This window comes from Vipera ursinii (genome assembly GCF_947247035.1).
Source record: "Vipera ursinii genome assembly, chromosome: 15".
NCBI lineage: Eukaryota > Metazoa > Chordata > Lepidosauria > Squamata > Viperidae > Vipera > Vipera ursinii.
In genome coordinates, this window is record NC_139528.1 from 1,987,193 (window position 1) to 2,005,622 (window position 18,430).

At 50.1% G+C, this 18,430-nt stretch overlaps 1 protein-coding gene across 4 annotated transcripts in view; it reads left to right on the forward strand.

The window, feature by feature from the left end:
* Positions 1–17,422, forward strand: part of UBAP2L (ubiquitin associated protein 2 like) — a 31,184-nt gene extending 13,762 nt beyond the window's left edge. For 3 of the 4 annotated variants that reach the window (XM_083374484.1, XM_083374485.1, XM_083374487.1), the window contains 19 exons: positions 1,953–2,005; positions 2,104–2,189; positions 2,812–2,983; positions 3,684–3,927; positions 4,668–4,948; positions 6,123–6,295; positions 7,369–7,558; positions 8,219–8,273; positions 8,662–8,839; positions 9,791–9,863; positions 10,554–10,749; positions 11,580–11,668; positions 12,729–12,782; positions 13,347–13,428; positions 13,591–13,808; positions 13,903–14,008; positions 14,860–14,927; positions 15,374–15,571; positions 16,635–17,422. In XM_083374484.1, the coding sequence (XP_083230610.1) occupies positions 1,953–2,005; positions 2,104–2,189; positions 2,812–2,983; positions 3,684–3,927; positions 4,668–4,948; positions 6,123–6,295; positions 7,369–7,558; positions 8,219–8,273; positions 8,662–8,839; positions 9,791–9,863; positions 10,554–10,749; positions 11,580–11,668; positions 12,729–12,782; positions 13,347–13,428; positions 13,591–13,808; positions 13,903–14,008; positions 14,860–14,927; positions 15,374–15,571; positions 16,635–16,730 (2,612 nt within the window). In that variant the 3' untranslated portion in view covers positions 16,731–17,422. Of the gene's footprint in view, positions 1–1,952; positions 2,006–2,103; positions 2,190–2,811; positions 2,984–3,683; positions 3,928–4,667; positions 4,949–6,122; positions 6,296–7,368; positions 7,559–8,218; positions 8,274–8,661; positions 8,840–9,790; positions 9,864–10,553; positions 10,750–11,579; positions 11,669–12,728; positions 12,783–13,346; positions 13,429–13,590; positions 13,834–13,902; positions 14,009–14,859; positions 14,928–15,373; positions 15,572–16,634 lie in introns of all 4 variants that reach the window. The other variant, XM_083374486.1, reaches the window with a different exon arrangement.
* The last annotated feature ends 1,008 nt before the right edge of the window (positions 17,423–18,430 follow it).

Genomic DNA, 18,430 nt, shown 5'->3' on the forward strand with positions numbered 1-18,430 from the left:
GATCCCGATGTATCTCAATGGGTCACATTGTGCTAAATCCCCGGGGCAATTTTTATTTTATTTTTAGTCGCCTCCCAAGCTGTAGGAATCTGGCTGTTGGGATTTCAGCCGTAATGGTTGGGGACTCTTTTTTCCCAACAACACAAAAATAACAACTAGTGTTGTTTTCTGGGCGGTAGGTGGCCCTCAGCTCTTCTCCCTGGTCTGGGTGACTCAAAATGTGATATGTAAACAAGTAGGGTTCCCCCCATTAAGTCGTCTAAATTCCCTAAAGCAAACCTTCCCCTTGCTTACCATTGATGGCCAATCTAGAAGTGGAAAACCTAACAAGGTCCTGAGCTTCCGAGAGCTCCTGGCTGCCGCATAGCTTTCCTGCAAGTACAGCAGTGCTAACTTTTTAAAAAACCAAAACAAAACTTAAAAAAACCTGGAGATTTATAGCAAAGGGTCAGGGTAATAACGGACCTTCTGGGTATCAATTGCTTTATTAAAAAAACCTCCCAAAGGTTAATCTGCCTCTCTTTAGTCATTCTTCGCTGCCTCCCTCCTTCTGCCTGACCCTGTTAATTGACCCACAGTAGGCCTAGGCAGTGGGGGGGGGGGAGGAATGGCAGAAACTAGGTTGTGTGGGTTTGTTTTTTTTAACCACCTCCGGAGTCTTGTGTGATTTCCCTTCCTGCTGCCTTTTTCCTGGACCTTGAAATGAACTTCTGAAAGTTTATCTACTGGAAAGGGGGCTAGTCTGTCAGCTGTGGAAAGTATCCAGGGACCTTTCAGCCACTCGAATCAGGATGTGGGCGGTCTCCGTTCTGTTTTCAGTCCAATGGAGTGAAAGGAGACACCCCCTGACACTAACCGGAGGTGTTTGTGTGTTTTGGCCACCTTCCTGTGTATGGGGAGAAGGCCAGACCAGTTTCATTTTGTGTGCCAGACAATCTTACACGTATGCCTCGCAGGAAGAGGAGGAGGGCTGAAACTTATCCATGTGTGTGTATGCATACCACCCAAAAACAAAATAAAACCCCACACCAATTTTGTTCTTAAGCTTAGGAGTGCCCATTGGCAGAGATGCTGGCCCTGATCATGGGCGAAATTAGAAAGAAAGTTAATTTTGGAAGACTGGGAAGCAGTGGGCAGCTAGCGTAGACTTTGGGATGGTTGGATCTTGATTAGATCTAGATGATTAGATCTAGCTTAGATGACTAGATCTAGCTTAGAGTTGTGGATAGTTAGATCTCGATTAGATCTACATGACTGGATCTAGCTTAGAATTGGGGGTGGTTAGGTCTTGATTGGATCTAGATGACTGGATAGAGCTTAGGCTTGGGGATGGTTAGATCTTGATTAGATCTACATGACTAGATCTAGCATAGAATTGGGGATAGTTAGGTCTTGATCTACATGACTAGATCTAGCTTAGCATTGGGGATAGTTAGATCTCGATTAGAACTACATGACTGGATCGAGCAGGCTTGGGGATGGTTGGATCTTGATTAGATCTAGATGACTGGATCGAGCTTAGAATTGGGGATAGTTGGATCTTGATTAGATCTACATGACTGGATCTAACTGAGAATTGGGGGTGGTTAGGTCTTGATTGGATCTAGATGATTGGATTTAGCTTAGAAATGGGGATAATCCTGTCTTTCCAGAGGGATGTGAGTTACATGGCAGGACCGAAAAACAGTCCCTCTTCCCCCGAGGTGGTTCCAGGGTCCAGCCTCTTTGCTTTGGTGGTGGCCAGAGATGGGGGAGGGGGATTGTATGTTGAGCTGCTGTGCCCCTGCCTCTCTCTGCCCCCCACCCCACCCCCCCAGCTTCTGTCTGTCTGGGCAAGGATCCCCAGCCTGCTTGGCTCTTTGCATTGCTCTTTGAAATCTCCCTCCTTCTCCTTGTTGTGTATCTGGTGCTTCAACTCGCTCCCACCTCACACTTGGTCTCTTGCTCGACAGGCGCGTGGAGGACAGCAACGGAGGAGTGGGGGACCGAGGACTGGAACGAAGATGTAGGTAACACCCCCCCCGCCACCCAGTTCCTTTTTTAAAACTTTCTGCTTGATGAACTTTGGGCCGACTTCATTTTCTCTCTCCTCCCCCTCCCCAGCTTTCGGAAACGAAGATCTTCACTGCATCCAACGTCTCCTCGGTGCCGCTGCCCGTGGAAAACGTGACCATCACAGCTGGACAGAGGTGATTCCTTATGTCACTCGATCTATTATACATATCGGCGGTCCTGGGTGCTCTCTGAGCTGGGTGGCTTTCTTGCAGACCTTTCACGGCCAAACTGGGTAACGTCATCAGGGTTACAACAGCGTGAGGATTGTGGAGCGGAGGAGGACTGTGGGGTCCTCGGTGCTCTCTGAGCTGGGTGGGGGTTTTTTTGCGGACATTACACGACCCAATTAGATAACATCGTCAGGGCTAGCGGGGAGGGGGGTTTCCAGCGGTGCTTTCTGAGCTGGGATGTTTTCTTGCCGACGTTTTATGATCCAACTGGGGAATGCCACCCATGCTTAGAAGGGAGTGGGGTTTGCGCTTTTTTTTTAAATTTTGCTCTTTTAGGGAGAGCAAGCCCCTTCCCTTCTAAGCACTGATGATGTTCCCTAGTTGGGTCACGAAACGTCTGCAAGAAAACATCCCAGCTCAGAGAGCCACAAGGACCCCACAGTTCGACCCTGAGCCACAAATAACCTCTTCTGTCCTTACATTTTGGGCATTTTATCTATTATGATCGGTCGGTCGATTTTTATAGCCCCCCCTCTCCCCCCGCCCTCTCAAGAAGTGACCCCCCCCCTGGTGTTTTCCCGTCTAGAATCGATCTTGCAGTGCTCTTAGGAAAGACACCTTCCTCGCTGGAAAACGAATCGCCCAGCTTGGATGCCTCCCAAGCGCCGACTCTCAACCAGCCCCTGGTGTTCAGCAATTCGAAGCAAAGCACCATCGCTCAGTCAGGTTCGGCCAACACCTTCTCCCACCATGGCATGGTAAGGAAATGGCCCGTGCCCCCCTCTTTTTTTCCCTTTTAGTTTCCTGACTCAGCCTTCTCGATAAAATAAAGTAGGACATTGGAGGTCCTCCAGAAAGAACTTCAGAGTCTCTCTCCCTAGCTTCGGCAGGATTCCCAACCTCTGAAACTCGAGAGGATCTTGGTGGGGTCTTTTGAGTTTGATTTCTTGGAAAGAAGGGCGCCTTTGTTGAGAAATTTGATTTCAGTGTGCCCATTTTGGGATTCAGTCAGCTAAACGTAGGTTAGAGCTGGCTCCGAGGGCGCAGGTACAATTGTATTGGTGTATATATTTCTATAAAGAAAGCCGGCAGCCCGGGTTCGAGACCCGAGCACCACGGGACGGGGTGAGCTCCCGTCCTCCTCCTCCTCAGCTCCTGCCAACCTAGCAGTTCGAAAGCCGGCAAATGCGAGTAGATCAATAGGCACCACCTCGGCAGGAAGGTAACCCGCTCTCTGTGATGTCACGCCGGCCACATGACGGTGGAAATGTCTTCGGACAGCGCCGAAATGGAGTTGAGCCCCCCCCCCCGCCCCTAGAATGGCCAACGGCTAGCGGAGTAAAACCCGCAGAGATTCCTGCCCCTTTTTTCTTTTTTAAATCCTCGTCTGGGGCGGGGGGTGGGCGGGCTGAGAATCCGGACCGAGTAGGACTCGGCATCCTTTTTCCCCCGCTTCAGGTCGGCGTGCTGGGAAAGGGCTTCAGCGAAGTGGGGGAGGGGAAGAGCAGCGGCAGTGCCGCCGCCGCCGCCACCACCACCACGACCGGCTCTCAGTTCCTGGAGCAGTTCAAGACCGCCCAGGCGCTGGCCCAACTGGCGGCCCAACACCCACAGCCCTCTGGGAGCAGCAGCGCGGCCTCCTCGTGGGATATCGGCGGCGGCAGCAGCAGCACGGGCCAGTCCTCCTCCCTTGTGCAGTATGGTAAGAGGTTGCGGGGGTGGGGGGGGGCACCAGAGAGGACGGTAACAAGGGCCTTAGGAGACGGGGAGGAGAGACTGACCAGGGAACAGCCAGAAAAGAGGCCACCAAGCCCTCGGGTAAATAACGGGTGGAAAAAGGATCACAAGGGACCCTCCCTTTCTCAGGCTGTAAAAGGGGCGGGGGGGGCACCCCGAGATTTGTTCTTTCAGACCTGCAGGCTTCCGGCAAAGTAGCCTTACGATAAACTAGAATTACCTGTGTGGTGAGCGGCCTTGGGAGACGGGGGAAGGGGCGCTATCTGGGGGGACAGAGAAGAGATTGCTGAGCCCTCGGCTGGGTAACGGGTAGAGAAAGAGGCACAGAGCGAACCGCCTCTAGTTTCTCGTAAAAGTGACGGCGGGAGATTTGTACCTGCAAGCCTTGCAAACTTCGGGCAAAATAGTCTTACAATCTCTCCCTTTCTCTCTCTCTCCCTCTCTCCCTTTCTCTCTCTCCTCTCTCTCCTCTCTCTCCCTTTCTCTGTCCCTCTCTCCTCTCCTCTCTCTCCCTTTCTCTCTCCCTTTCTCTCCCTCTCTCCTCTTTCTCCCCTCTATCCCTTTCTCTCTCCTCTCTCCCTTTCTCTCTCTCCCTCTCTCTCCTCTTTCTCCCCTCTATCCCTTTCTCTCCTGTCCCCTCTCTCTCCTCTCTCTCCTCTCTATCCCTTTCTCTCTCCTCTCTCTCTCTCTCTCCTCCCCCTGCAGATCTAAAGAACCCCTCAGAATCAGCGGTGCACACCCCGTTCGCCAAGCGGCAGGCCTTTCCCCCCACCTCCACCATGATGGAAGTGTTCCTCCAGGAAAAGCAGCCGGTGGCAACGGCCTCCTCCTCCTCCTCCTCCTCCGTTTCGGCTCCGCCACCTCCGTCCTCCCCCCTGGCCACCAAAACCAACCCGCCCTCCCAGATGTCTCCGGACTCCTCCAGCCCTCAGCCGGCTCAGCAAAAATTAAAACAACAGAAGAAGAAGGCCTCCTTAACATCAAAGGTGAGAGAGCAGAAGGGGGTGGGCGGGCAGGGACCTCTTTGAAATTGGACCTGTTGTCCCCCTTTGGGGAGGGGGAGATTACACGGACCCCCAAATTCTGGTCTCAAGCTGGCTGACTAGTACACCCTTTGGGTTCCCCTAAGGCGGCAGTTCCCAACCGGGGGTGTGAGACGATATTCCAGGGGGTGCGAAAACTTGGGTTTAGAAGTTTCAAAATCATAGTCTCTGTGCATAACCAGGTTTCACTCTTGTAATGGGTGCGAGACTTATTATCAGAAGCGTTCTAGGCGTGCGGGGTATAGATGCCTTAAGGTAACAAAGTCCACACGTCTTGAAGTTGTTGCGGTTGAGAGATGCTTCTCTAGGCTAAGAATCAAATCCTGGGGCCACAGCCTTGCTTCATCTTGGCCCCTGCACTCCTTTAATAACTGACAACTTGAACGCAGCCGAAATGGGGAAATCAGGGAAACGGTGCAATGAATTTAATCACTTTTAAATTGAGGTTTCTGCCTTGCAAACACTTGATTTACTAGGAATGTTTCCCGGCAAGCGTGATTTTTTTTTTTTTTTAGTGATCCGGCCTTAGATCGGCCGCATGCCAGTAGACCCTTTTGGGCTCGGACGTAGCCTTAAAGGGGGGACAGTGCATGCCAGAGCAAACGCCAGGATCACGGGCGAATTTGCTGTGGCAGCTGCCCGTGATGCCTGAACAAGCCTGTTCTTTGGTGCCAAATTCTTCAGCATTTGAAGGTTTAGACCGTTGTATTTATTAAGATAATTAAGAGAGAGATGGGCAGGATAGATAGATAGATAGATAGATAGATAGATAGATAGATGATAGACAGACAGACAGACAGATAGATAGATAGAAAGATAGATAGAAAGATAGATAGATAGATAGATAGATAGATAGATAGATAGATAGATAGATAGATGATAGACAGACAGACAGACAGACAGACAGATAGATAGATAGATAGATAGATCGACCAAAATTCGGATGCTTGAGAACTGACTCGTATAGCTAGACAGTAATAAGATGAAACCTCAGCTTTTTAGGTTTACATAATAACAGTGATATACGCCAGCTGTTTCTATAGCTACAAATCTGTCCCATCAGCCAATCCCACCACAAGCCCTTCCGTCTCAAACTGAACCGTCTCGTTCTCCTCAGATCCCTGCTCTGGCGGTGGAGATGCCTGGCTCGGCAGACATTTCGGGACTCAACCTGCAATTTGGGGCTTTGCAGTTTGGCTCGGAGCCCGTCCTCTCCGACTACGAAGCCCCCCCTGCCACGAGCACCGCTGTCAGCCAGCCTCCCAACAGCCTCTACACGAGCACAGCAAGGTGAACCACAAACCACACTCACAACGAGGGGCCCGGCGGTGCTGTAGGTATCGGTTAGGTAGGATCAAGGCTCAGTCGCAGATGGGGTTCGCGCGCTCTCTCTTATTTTTTTATTTTTTTTAATGTAGTTTAAAATAAAAGAAAAGTTGTTTTTTGTTTTAAATACAGAACTGCAAAAAAACAACAACACAAAACACTCAACACAGACGGGGCTTTTTTTAAATTCTTCTTTAGCCATAAGTGGAGGCTTCAGCAGACGTGAAATTGGCCAGTAGTGTTGGTGGCTCCTAGGGACTCCAAAGTCCTCTATCTTTCTCATCCCCAGTGGGTGCAGAAATCTGTCCTCGACTTGCAACAGTTCATTTAATGACCGTCCCAAGTTACAACAGCACGGGAAAAAGTGACTTAAGAGCGTTTTTCTCATGACCGTCGCAGCCTCCCGGCGGTCACGTGATCCAAACTCAGACACTCGGCAGCTGACTCGTATTAATGATGATCGCAGTGTGCCGTGTGTGTGTGTGTGTGTGTGTGTGTGTCTCTCTCTCTCTCTGTGTGTGTGTGTGTGTGTGTGTGTGTTGATCCTCTTTTCCGACAAGCAAAATCAATGGGGAACTCTAACCCTAACCCTAACCACTGCAACGGTTAAGCTAGTCACACCGTGGTCAATCGGATGTCCCCCTTGACTTTGCTCGTCAGAAGGTTGCAAAAGGGGATCACCCTACACACACACACACTGCAACCGTCATAAATGTGAGTCATTTGCCAAGCCTATGAATTTTGATCATCTGACTGCGAGGATGGCGCAATGGTCATTAAGTGTGAAAAACGGCCCTAAGTCGCTTTTTCCCAGCGATGTTGTAACTTTGGACAATCACATTTAAATGAGGACTACCTGTAGGGGGGAGGGACCCTAAGCCCTGCCAGTGGAGACCCCCAAAAGTACTTTATATTTGTCTCTCGCCGTCCGTGGCAGGACCAGCAGCCAGACCATAGCCAGACCTGGTTCTGGATCCCTCCTGGGACCTCCGATCTCACCCACTCACCTTGTGTTTCTCTTGGTCTCCCCTTCCTAGCGAGTCTCTGTCCACAATTTCCTCCAACAAGACCCAGGAGTCGGCATTCCCAAGTGGCAGCATGCCTACAGCAACGTATACCTCCCAGAACAGTGCTCAGGGACCACTGTACGAGCAGAGATCCACTCAGACCCGGCGGTACCCCAACTCCATTTCGTCCTCGCCCCAAAAAGATTTAAGCCAGGCCAAGGTAAGCTGGAAGTCTCGGGCGTCAGACCCGCAAAAGCTTAAATCCTTGGGATGGAGAATTCCAGAGCGGGACGGCTGGCTTGGTGTAGAGGTTAAGGTGTTGGTCTGGGAACCAGGAGACAGTGAGTTCTAGTCCCGCCTTAGACATGAAAGTTGAGTGACATGAGGCTAATCACCAAGAGACAGTGAGTTCTAGTCCTGCTTTAGCCATGAAAACCAGCTGGGTGACTTTGGCCAATCCCCAGGAGACGGTGAGTTCTATTTCCGCCTTAGACATGAAAGTGAGTCGAGCGATTTTGGGCTAATCACCAGGGGACGGTGAGTTCTAGTCTCACCTTAGGCATGAAAGCCAGCTGGGTGACTTTCAGCCAGGTCCTCCCTCCCTCCCTCCCTCCCTCCCTCCCTCCCTCCCTCTCTCTCTCTCTCAGCCCAACCCACCTCACAGGGTCGTTGTGAGGAAAATAGGAGGAAAGAGTATTTTGATACATTCACCACCTTAAGTAACTTGTAAAATATGAAAAGGTGGGATAAAAATATCTTAAGAAATAATATCTGCGTTTCAAGAGTCGGTTCTTAGTCCTGGAACAGGGAAGAAGTTGCTGACAAGACCCAAATCTTTCATACTGGCTGACCCGGTTTTTTTTCTTGTCCTTTTCTCTAGAACGGCTTCAGCTCGGTGGCACCGACGCAGTTGCAAACCACCCAGGCAACTGAAGGTAAGCCCGCTTGCGTGGGCATGGTGAGAGGTGGGCAGCACGGTACCCTTTTCCCAACCTGGCCTGAATTTGTCACTTTGGCACGCCGGGAGTGAGGGTGCTGAGCTGACCCCTGGCCCTAAAGCAACGTTTCTCCACCTCGGCAGTTTTAAGAGGCGTGGACTTCAACTCCCAGGATTCCTCGGGAACCCTTCGAGCTGCCGAGGCTGAGAAAGACCGGCCTAGCGTGGTCACTTTGAATTGTCCGTCACAAACAGCAAAATCACATCAGCCTGCAGGGCACCTAAAGACAATTTCCCATTTATTTCTGCCATGAGCAAATCTCTCCCCCCCCCACTTTTCGCTGCTGAGTGATCTGCATCTTCAACCCCCTCTCCCTCCCCACCAGGTTCCGCCGGGTCTGCGGTCAAATCCGACTCCCCTTTGGCCCCCAGCATCACAGCCCCCCTGAGCGACCCCGTGTCGGCCGCGTCCTTGCTGACCACAGCCACCCAGCATTCCTCGGTGCTCAGCAGCCTGAACCACGCCGAGGAGCTCTCAAACACAGCTGCCACGCAACACAGCAGGTACCGGCAAGATTGGTGTGTGTGTGTGTGTGTGTGTGTGTGTGCGCCACCGAGCCCCCCCCCCCTTTCCATGCCTGTTTACCCTCGGAGCCCTCTCTTACTTTGTTAGCCAGGTGTCTTCGTGGCTTTTGGGCCAAAACTCCTCCAGCTATTGTAGGCCAAACAGGAGGCAAAAACAAAACACAAAACCCCCTATAAAGCAGGGGTCTTCAAAATGGATCCCTTTTATGGCTTGTGGACTTCAACTCCCAGAATTCCTCAAGCCAGCATGGACAAAAATTTGAGGCTCCATTATTTAGTTTAGTTTAATTTAATAATAATTTAATAATTTAATTTGTATACCGCCCTTCTCCCGAAGGACTCAGGGCGGTGAACAGGACAATACACAATAAAAATAGAATACAAAAATTAAAAAGCCATTAAACGTTTAGTTTAGTTTATTAGACTTATATACCGCCCTTCTCCCGTAGGAGTCAGGGCGGTTCACAAGGTTTTTGAAAGAAAACAATACCACAATTACAAAAATTAAAACAATTAAAATGATTATATTAACCTTGAATATAAAAATCCTAATTAAAATCCAATTAAAACCCCAATTAATACCCTCAGTCCAGGCCAGAAAGCTCAAAGAGCCAGGTCTTCAGGTCCAGGCGGAACGAGCGGAGGTCAGGGGCAGTCCTAAGCTCTACAGGCAGCTGGTTCCGAAGGGCCGGCGCACCCACAGAGAAGCCCCCCCCCCGGGTGACAGGAGTACAGTCCTGTGACAGGACAGTCCTAAATTGTAGTGTGCATAGCAGAGAAACGACAAGAAGGGTGGAAAAAAAAGGAGGGTCTTGGGTTTGATTTCACTGGAGAAACCATGTCGGATAAACCTAGTTTATTTGTAATTGTGAACCTGGCAGAGGGAACTCTTAAATGTTGGTTGACCAGCATTGCTGTTTCTTTCCACAGTACCTTACCCGCCCAACAGAACAGCCTCTCTTCTGCAACCTGCTCTGGTCGCACGTCAACTTCGACTCTCTTGGTGAGTGGGGGTCCGGACATGGGGCAAGGGAGAAGAATCTTGAGAAATAAGTAGCCTTGACCCATCTCCATCTCCTCCTCCCTCACGTTAAGCCTCCTAAAAGGTCATCTCCACCCTCCCTTTCGGCCTGGATCGGCCTGGAGCTAGTCAGGAGGGATAGGGCACCCAATCAAATCCCAGTTTGCAACTAGGTAGATCTCCAGAATTGGCAATGGTGGATTGAACTAATAGAATATTTGTCGCTCGTTATCAAACTCTGGAGTCCTCGCTGCTCCCTGAGCATTGTGGTTCTCTTGCAGATGTTTCATGGCCCAGCTAGGTAACGTCGTCAGCGCTGACCAGTGTGGGCTTTGCTCTCAATTTATATACAGTAGCTTGCCCTGCCAGTGTCAGGGCTGGGTGGGTTTCTCCTTGATTATTGTTTTCTGCATGATGGTATCTCTGGTGTTAATCCCTGCTTACCTGGGTGTGTGGACAGAGAGGTCTGACGTTGTTCCCTAAGCGGGTCACGAAACGTCTACAAGAAAACAAGATGGCGCCAAGGAACTCAGAGTGGACTGAACTTCTGCGCGCCCGTTTCTGAGGTCCTCCTGACCTCCTTAAGGTGTGGTCCACCACCATCCTGACCGTATGTCTCCCCTTTCTTTCCTTCCCATTGTCTCTCCCCCCACCCCCTCTTTCCTTCTGCAGCACACCAGCATGGAGAGCGAAGCCGTGCTCCACTCTTCTGCAAGCACTTTCTCCACCGCCTCCAGTACTGTCTCGGCCCCACCGCCGGTGGTCAGTGCCGCCTCAAGCCTGAGCAGCGTCAGCAGCCTGGGCCTGAGCCTCAGTAATAACTCCACCGTGACGGCCACGACCCGCAACTCCGTAGCTACGACGTCAGGTGCCTCCTCAAGGACCGGGGTTGGGTTGGGGTGGCTCGGTCGGTCGGTCCTGGTGGGGGACCGTTGGGTTGGGAGAGGATTTCAAGATTGACACGATCCCTTTGTAGGAGGCCAGGTCCAAAAGAAAGGGGGGTGGGGGAAACCACAGGCACTGTCTGGATTGTAGGGTATTAATAGCAAAACCAGCAAAGCCTGGGAGAATTTTTCCCTACTCTTGTCTTACAATCAAACGGAATCAAGACGGAGCTCTCTTGACTCTTTTTCTCACCCATTCCGCCTTCCCAGGACCGAATTAACCTTCCTTATCTCTTTCTCCTTCTTTTTCTTTCTCCCTCTCATCTTCATCATTTCCTCCTCTTCCTCTTCCACTTTCTCCTTCACTTTTTCTCCTTCTCCTCCTTCATATGTTTCCTTCTCCATCTTCATAATTTCCATCTCCTCTTCCTCCTCCTCCTCTTTCTTCTTCACCTTCATCATTTCCATCTCCTCTTCCTCCTCCTCCTCCTTCACTCTTTCTCCTCCTCCTTCACTTTCTTGTCCTTCACCTCTTCTTCCTCCTTCTCCTCCTCCATCTTCTTCACCTCCTTCACCTTCACTCTTTCTCCACCATTTCTTCTTCACCTTCTCTTCCTCCTCCTCCTTCACTTTCTTCTCCTTCACCTTCATCTCCTCTTCCTTCTCCATCTTCACCTTCACTCACTCTCCTCCATTTCTTCTTTACCTTTTCCTCCTCCACCCTTTCTCCTCCATCTCTTCTTCACCTTCACCTCCCTCTTTCTCCTCCTTCGCCTTTATCTCCTCCTCTTCCTCCATCATCTTCTCCTTCTAGGAAAGGCTCCCCCCAACCTGCCACCCGGCGTGCCCCCCTTGCTGCCGAACCCGTACATCATGGCGCCAGGGCTCCTGCACGCTTACCCGGTGAGTCAGGCCCGCCCGGCCGTCCTCCCGACCAGCGGACCCACCACGCTAGTAGATCCTACTCCGCTCTTCACCCGTGGCGGAGCAGGAGGGACAGTGCGTGGGAGAACAACTCCCGAGCAGTACCGGATGTGGTTGACGCAGCCCCTGAAGCCTGCCTGGACTCACAACAACTGTCTCGGACAGCCATTTTATTTGCAAGGAAAAAAATATCGGCAAATAATGAGGGTGGGATCCTCTCTCACCTGGAAAAGAAAAGCTGGTTGGTTCCTCAACCGATCTCTGAATGAGAGAACCTTGTTGCTGTTTACACAGGACACCCGTTTAAAAGCAGCTGTTCTCCCTGGGATTTTAGGGAAGGAGTGTGCTTGTCCAGGGTGAAAATTTCTCCCCAGATAACTTGATTTTTCTCCCCCCCCCCTCCTAGAATAAACTGGAGGAAGTTCCCTCCTGGTTCCCTGGTCTGATTACAGAATCCCGCTGCTTTAACTGTAAACATCCGAACAGCAAGAATATTATTTCACTTAAGAGTCAAGTGGTGTGAACTCTGCAGTTAAATAAAATTAACATTTGGTGGGTGTCAGGGAGGGTTAGGCTCTGCTTCCCTAAAATTATGCCCAACCTTTGCTTTGAGGGAGAGGCTTCGATTGTCAACAATGTGAATTGGGGGGGGGGGGGAGAGATGTAAAATGAAAGGATGATTTTTATTTAATTAATTAATTTATTTATTTGCTTTCCGCTCCTGCATTTTTCCTGTTGAATTTACACATTTTGGGGGGGAAAAAAGTATTCCCTCGATAATGTTTACAATTTGCTGTGCTGGTCTAGCAGAACACATCTGGCTGTGACTGTCATTGCCAACAGCATATGGACAAACATATAAATACCTTAGTCTAAATTAAAGCCATCCATATCCCTAATCCTATCTCTTTTAAATCCCAGTTAGGGCAAACAAACCACCACCCCCCCCAAAAAAAATATCTCATTTGAAACGTTTTGGAGAATTCCTAATTTCTGTCTCTCTCAACTTCTTTCTAACTCGCTTGGGTTTCTGTTGCAGCCGCAGGTTTACGGCTACGATGACTTGCAGATGCTTCAGACAAGGTTCCCATTGGTGAGTTAAGCCTTCTTCAGGAGCTGGTCCTCGGCTTATGGTCAGAATTGAGCCCAAAATTTCTGTTGCCCCGGGGGGGGGGGGAGAGGGGGGGGACATTTGTTAAGTGAGCTTTGCCCACTTTTACAAACTTTCTTGCCACGGTTGTTAAGGGAGTCGGTATAGTTGTTAAATGAACAACACGGTTGTTAAAGGAGTCTGGATTTCCCCCCTGACTTGGCTTGTCAGAACGTCGCAAAAGGGGGTCGTGGCACTCCGCGACCATCATAAATACGAGTCAGTTCTCAAGCATCCAAATTTTTATCTATCTATCTATCTATCTATCTATCTATCTATCTATCTATCTATCTATCTATCTATCTATCCATCTATCCATCTATCTATCTTATCTATACACACACATACATATACACAAACAGATACATATTTAATCAAATCTGCTGCTTTAGTATCTTCCCCCTCTCCACACACACACTTTTACTGTAAAGTCTGCAAGCCTAATTTCCCCTTCCTGGGAATCGGCCTTCCCTCTCCTCATTTCTCCTTCTCCCCGCTTCCTTCCAGGACTACTACAGCATCCCCTTCCCCACCCCAACCACCCCACTGACCGGAAGAGACGCAAGCTTGAATAGCAACCCATATTCTGGTAAGAGGTGGCCGGAAGGGAGTGAAATCCCTCTGGGACGGCGGATGCAAAGCAGAACACTTTGGCCCTGTCCGGCAGTCGACGTCCTGCTGGCGAAGGCGACCCGGATCTGCTGCGCCGGGACGGGCCTGGCTTAACCGCGTTCCCCCTTTTGTCTTGCAGGCGATCTCACGAAATTTGGCCGAGGCGATGCCTCTTCCCCCGCGCCGGCCACCACGCTGGCTCAGCCTCAACAAAACCAGACCCAGACTCATCACACCACCCAGCAGACGTTCCTCAACCCAGCCTTGCCGCCGGGCTACAGTTACACCAGCCTGCCCTACTACACTGGGGTTCCTGGGCTGCCCAGCACCTTTCAGTACGGGCCCGCTGTCTTTCCTGTGAGTGGCAGCCTGGGATTAGGGGGTGAGCCTGATCCCTCTTCCTGCCCCCCCTCCTTCCCCAGCTCATTCTCCATCTGTCTGCTTTCCCCAGGTGGCCCCTACTTCTTCCAAGCAGCACAGCGTCAACGTTAGCGTGAATGCCTCGGCTGCCCCATTTCAGCAACCCAGTGGTTATGGGTCCCACGGATACAGCACGGGTCAGGAGATTTAAAAGGGCAGGGGGTGGATCGGTTTGCGAGGAACGGGGAGGAGCAGAACCCAGCTCAGGCTTTTAACACTTTGGGATGGGGGGGTGGGGTGGGGGTCCCGTTCAGCTGTCCGCTTCCTAAATTCTCATCCCGCAGCTGCGCGTGTAGTCTTCAGCTTTACGGCCACCGTTAAGCCCAGCGTCTCCGTTCCAAAAAGCGAGTCAGTTGCTAAGCGAGTTTGGCTTCGTTTACGACTTTCCTTGCCACCGTCGTTACCCGAGTCGTTATTAAGTGTGGTTCTCAAGTTAAGTGAATCTGGCTCCCCCCCATTGACTTGGCTTGTCAGAAGGTCGCCAAAGGGGAAATCAGGTGGCCCCGGGACGCTGCGACCGTCGTGAACAAGAGTCAGTTGCCAGGCAGCCGGATTTGGACCTCACGACCCCGGGGACGCTGCACGCGGTCGTAAAAGTGAAAAAGCCACTTTTCCCAGTCCCGTTGTCACTTCAGACGATGGGTGAAGGAAGGGTTGTCAGTGGGGATTGTGCGTCAGATTCCGCGCCGGTGTCAGGATCTCGGCCTTGAATCCCAAAGGGGCTTCCAGGTGCAGGGGCAGCCTACCCTTTGAAACCGTCAGTCACTCCGTTGCTGCTTTCTTGTGATGTTTCCCCCGGACCGTCTTCAGAAATGAATTCGTGCGGGCTACGCAAAGATTCTAAAGCCGAAACGTGTTTTAGATGCTGTGCGATCAACTTGCTCCGAGGGTCTCAAACCTCCCCTAGGAACAAATTGTGTGTGTGTGTGTGTGTGTGTGCGGAAGGGGGTGTGTGGCTAATCCTGTTCCTTTCTTTCCTTCTCTCCAGGAGTCTCTGTAACATCCAGTAACACAGGAGTGCCTGATATCTCTGGCTCCGTCTATTCCAAAACGCAGGTTGGTAGGAGTGAGGAATTGGTGTGGCCTGGAAGACAAAAAAGATAGTGGGATAAGCTACTGCTAAGCTTGTAAGCCGCCCTGAGTCTTTGGAGAAGGGCGGGATATAAATGGAATTAAAATAAATAAAATTAAAAATTAAATAAATAAATAAGAGCCGGTCTGGCCTAGAAACCAGGAGACCGTGAGTCGTAGCTCTGCCTTAAGCGTGGAATCGGGCTGGGTGACGAGAGTTCTCGTTCCGCCTTTACCACATAGGAAAGCCATCCGGGTGACGTTGGGCTGGGGAATTCTGGGAGTTGAAGTCCAGGGCCTTTTAAGCTGCCTGGTTTGGAGACCCCCTGGATTTGGCCGTGCGCTTTTCAGAACCAGAGGGGGCGAGAGACACCCCCCCCCTTGCACACCTGCTCAACCCCCCCCCCTCTCCGTTTCCCTTCCCTCCGCAGCAGTCCTTTGAGAAGCAGGGATTCCACACTGGCACGCCAGCGGCCTCCTTCAACTTGCCGTCGGCGCTGGGCAGCGGGGGGCCCATCAACCCTGCCACGGCAGCGGCCTACCCCCCGGCCCCCTTCATGCACATCCTGACCCCCCACCAACAACCTCACTCCCAAATTTTGCATCACCATTTGCAGCAAGACGGGCAGGTAAGTAGGGAATTGCACCTGAACTGGACTCAGCCTTGTCACCGGCTCCCAGCCCCGGACCCAACAACCTGTTTGTGTGTCTGTCTGCCTGCCTGCCTGCATACCTATCATCTATCTATCTTTATCTCTCTCTCCATCCATTCATCTGCCTGTCTGCTTCTGTCTGTCTGTATCTATCTTTATCTTATCCATCCATCCATCCTTTCTATTCTTTCTATCATCCATCCATTCATCTACCTGTCTGTCTGCTTTGTCTGTATCTAATCATCCATCCATCCTTTCTACCTCATCCATCCATTCATCTACCTGTCAGTCTGCTTCTGCTTATGTCTGTCTATCCATCTTTATCTTATCCATCCATCCATCCTTTCTATTCTTTCTATCATCCATCCATTCATCTACCTGTCTGCTTCTGTCTGTATCATCCATCTATCTATCTATTTATCTATCTATCTATCTATCTATCTATCTATCTATCTATCTATCTATCTATCTATCTATCCATCTATCTATCTGTCTACCTTCTATCAACTATCTATGTATCATCTATCTATCTATCTATCTATCTATCTATCTATCTATCTATCTATCTATCTATCTATCTATCTCTTATCTGTTTATCATCTATCCTATCTATCCTCCATCCATTCATCTCTCTCTCTCTGTCTATCTAACTGTCTACCTATCATCTGTCTGTCAGTCTGTCAAATGTATGGCTAACTCTGGGCGGCTTGCAGTATTGAAAAACTAAAACTAGAAAATGGACGATGCATGCCTTAACGTTCTTGTCCTGTTTTTCGCCTGTCGGTAAGGCTCCCCAGGGTCGCTGGAGAGCGACGGGCGACACAAAAACGTCGTAATAAAATCGGTTTTCCGAGTTTTTCCGTCCAACGCCTCTTCGCCGGTGGGGCGATTCCGATGCTCGATGCTGCGATTCGGGGCTCAAGTCCGCTGCTCCGGCTCTTAAAGCGGGTGGGGAAGGGCGCTGTTGGCCGAGCCTCAAAACTCTTTCTCTCTCTTCCACCCCCTCCGCTTTTTTTTCCTCCCCCCCTCCCCCCTGCAGAGCAGTACCGGCCAGCGCAGTCAGGGCAGTTCCATTCCTCAAAAATCGCAGGCTAACAAGTCGGCCTACAACAGCTACAACTGGGGCGCCAACTGACACACACACACCCACGGCAGCAGCAGCAGCAGCGTGACACTTCAACCAAGAGACCGGCAGAAGAACGACAGCGACCCATCCCAAAACAAAAAACGAAGCCCCCCCTCCCCCCCCACCCGGGAGAGTGCCTCCCTCCTCCCTCGGCACGGCCCCTCAAGCCTTGGGAAGACGCCGGTCCTAGCCAGACCGTGCGTCCCCCCCTCGTCCCTCCCCCTTCATCACCCACCCCTTTATCGTATGTAATATAGAATTTGTATCTTTTCTTTTTTCTCTTTCTCTTTTTTTTTGTTCTCCCCTCCCTCCCCACATTCATTGAGAGAGCCGTTCAGCCGTAGGGGCCTTTTTTGGTTTTTTTTTCTGTTTTTCTCCCTCCCCCCCCCCCCCCCGTTTTCTACTCCTTGACACTCCCTCTCGCCCCCCCCTCCACCTCCCCCCCCAAGCCTTTGCCCACCTACCCCCCCAAAAGAAATTACTGCCCAGCGGATCCAAAGGAGGCAACACCTGGAATCCCCTCCCTCCCTCCCTCCCCGATGCCCTCCCCTCCTTTATTATTAGGAATAAGAGCAGTAATTGATCTGAACCGCGTTGTAAGATTAATTAGTTGAAGTGGTTTTTTTTTGTACTGTGTTCTAAATTTAATGGATAAATGTGTCTTGTATATAAAAATGAAAACCCCATTCTGTTTTTCTGGATGCGCAGCGTTTGGGTTGTTTTTTTCTCCCCCCCCCCCCCCCCCCACTTGTCGAGCCATTCCGTCTTCTGGATCTCGAAGCAATAGGCCAAATCATCGGCTCATTTGCCATTCGTCCTCGACGTACGACGGGTGACTTAGTGACCATTTAAATTTTATCACATACTTGAAAAAGGGGACTTCGGCCTTGGATTAAAGTTCTAATGCTTGTGCCCCCGTTAGCGAACATTTGCACTTACGACTAAGGCAAGAGATGTAAAATCGAATTGATCATATGACGGTCCTCTTTTACAACCGTCGCGATATACGATGGGAATGGATAGGTTCCAGTTTGGTCATATGTCGAGGACTGGATTGGGCAGGGTTGGTGGGAGTTGTATTTGACCACAAAGAGATGAAGATGAGAATTGGGGCCATCCTACTGAGGGTAGGAGCAGAAAATTAGAAACCAGACCAACCTCTGAAATTAAATAAAATTTAAATTTAATGTGTGGCAGACAGATTTAAGTAACTTCACAGCAACCCTAGGACAGATGAGGCACACGTGATAAAAGAAAGACAATATTCTGTACAGTTTTAACAATACAAGACCCTTAAATGGAAAACAGGAGAAAAGTAGCACATTTAAATGGGAATTTAACTGGATGGAGAACATTTATTTCTGTTTTTTTTAAAATAATACTGGTTTTTGTAGGGGTTCTCCTTGAAAACATACTTTTTTTTAAGAGGTGCCCATTGCAAATAAGACTGTTCCAATAGAAGGGAATATCTGTGGTTCCCTAGATGGGAACTTAAGATATTCATTCAATAAATAATACTGTTTTTTCAGTGGTTCACATTAAAAAAAATATTTTTTAAGAGGTTCTTTCAGCAAATGGGGAGGGGGGCTGTGCAGAACTGCTATTTCCCAGTACTGTATTTTGGCCATACTCAAAAAAGGACAAAATACTCCTGATAAATGGCTCTTAAATTAACAGATATACAGCCAGATTCAGAATACTGTATTGAC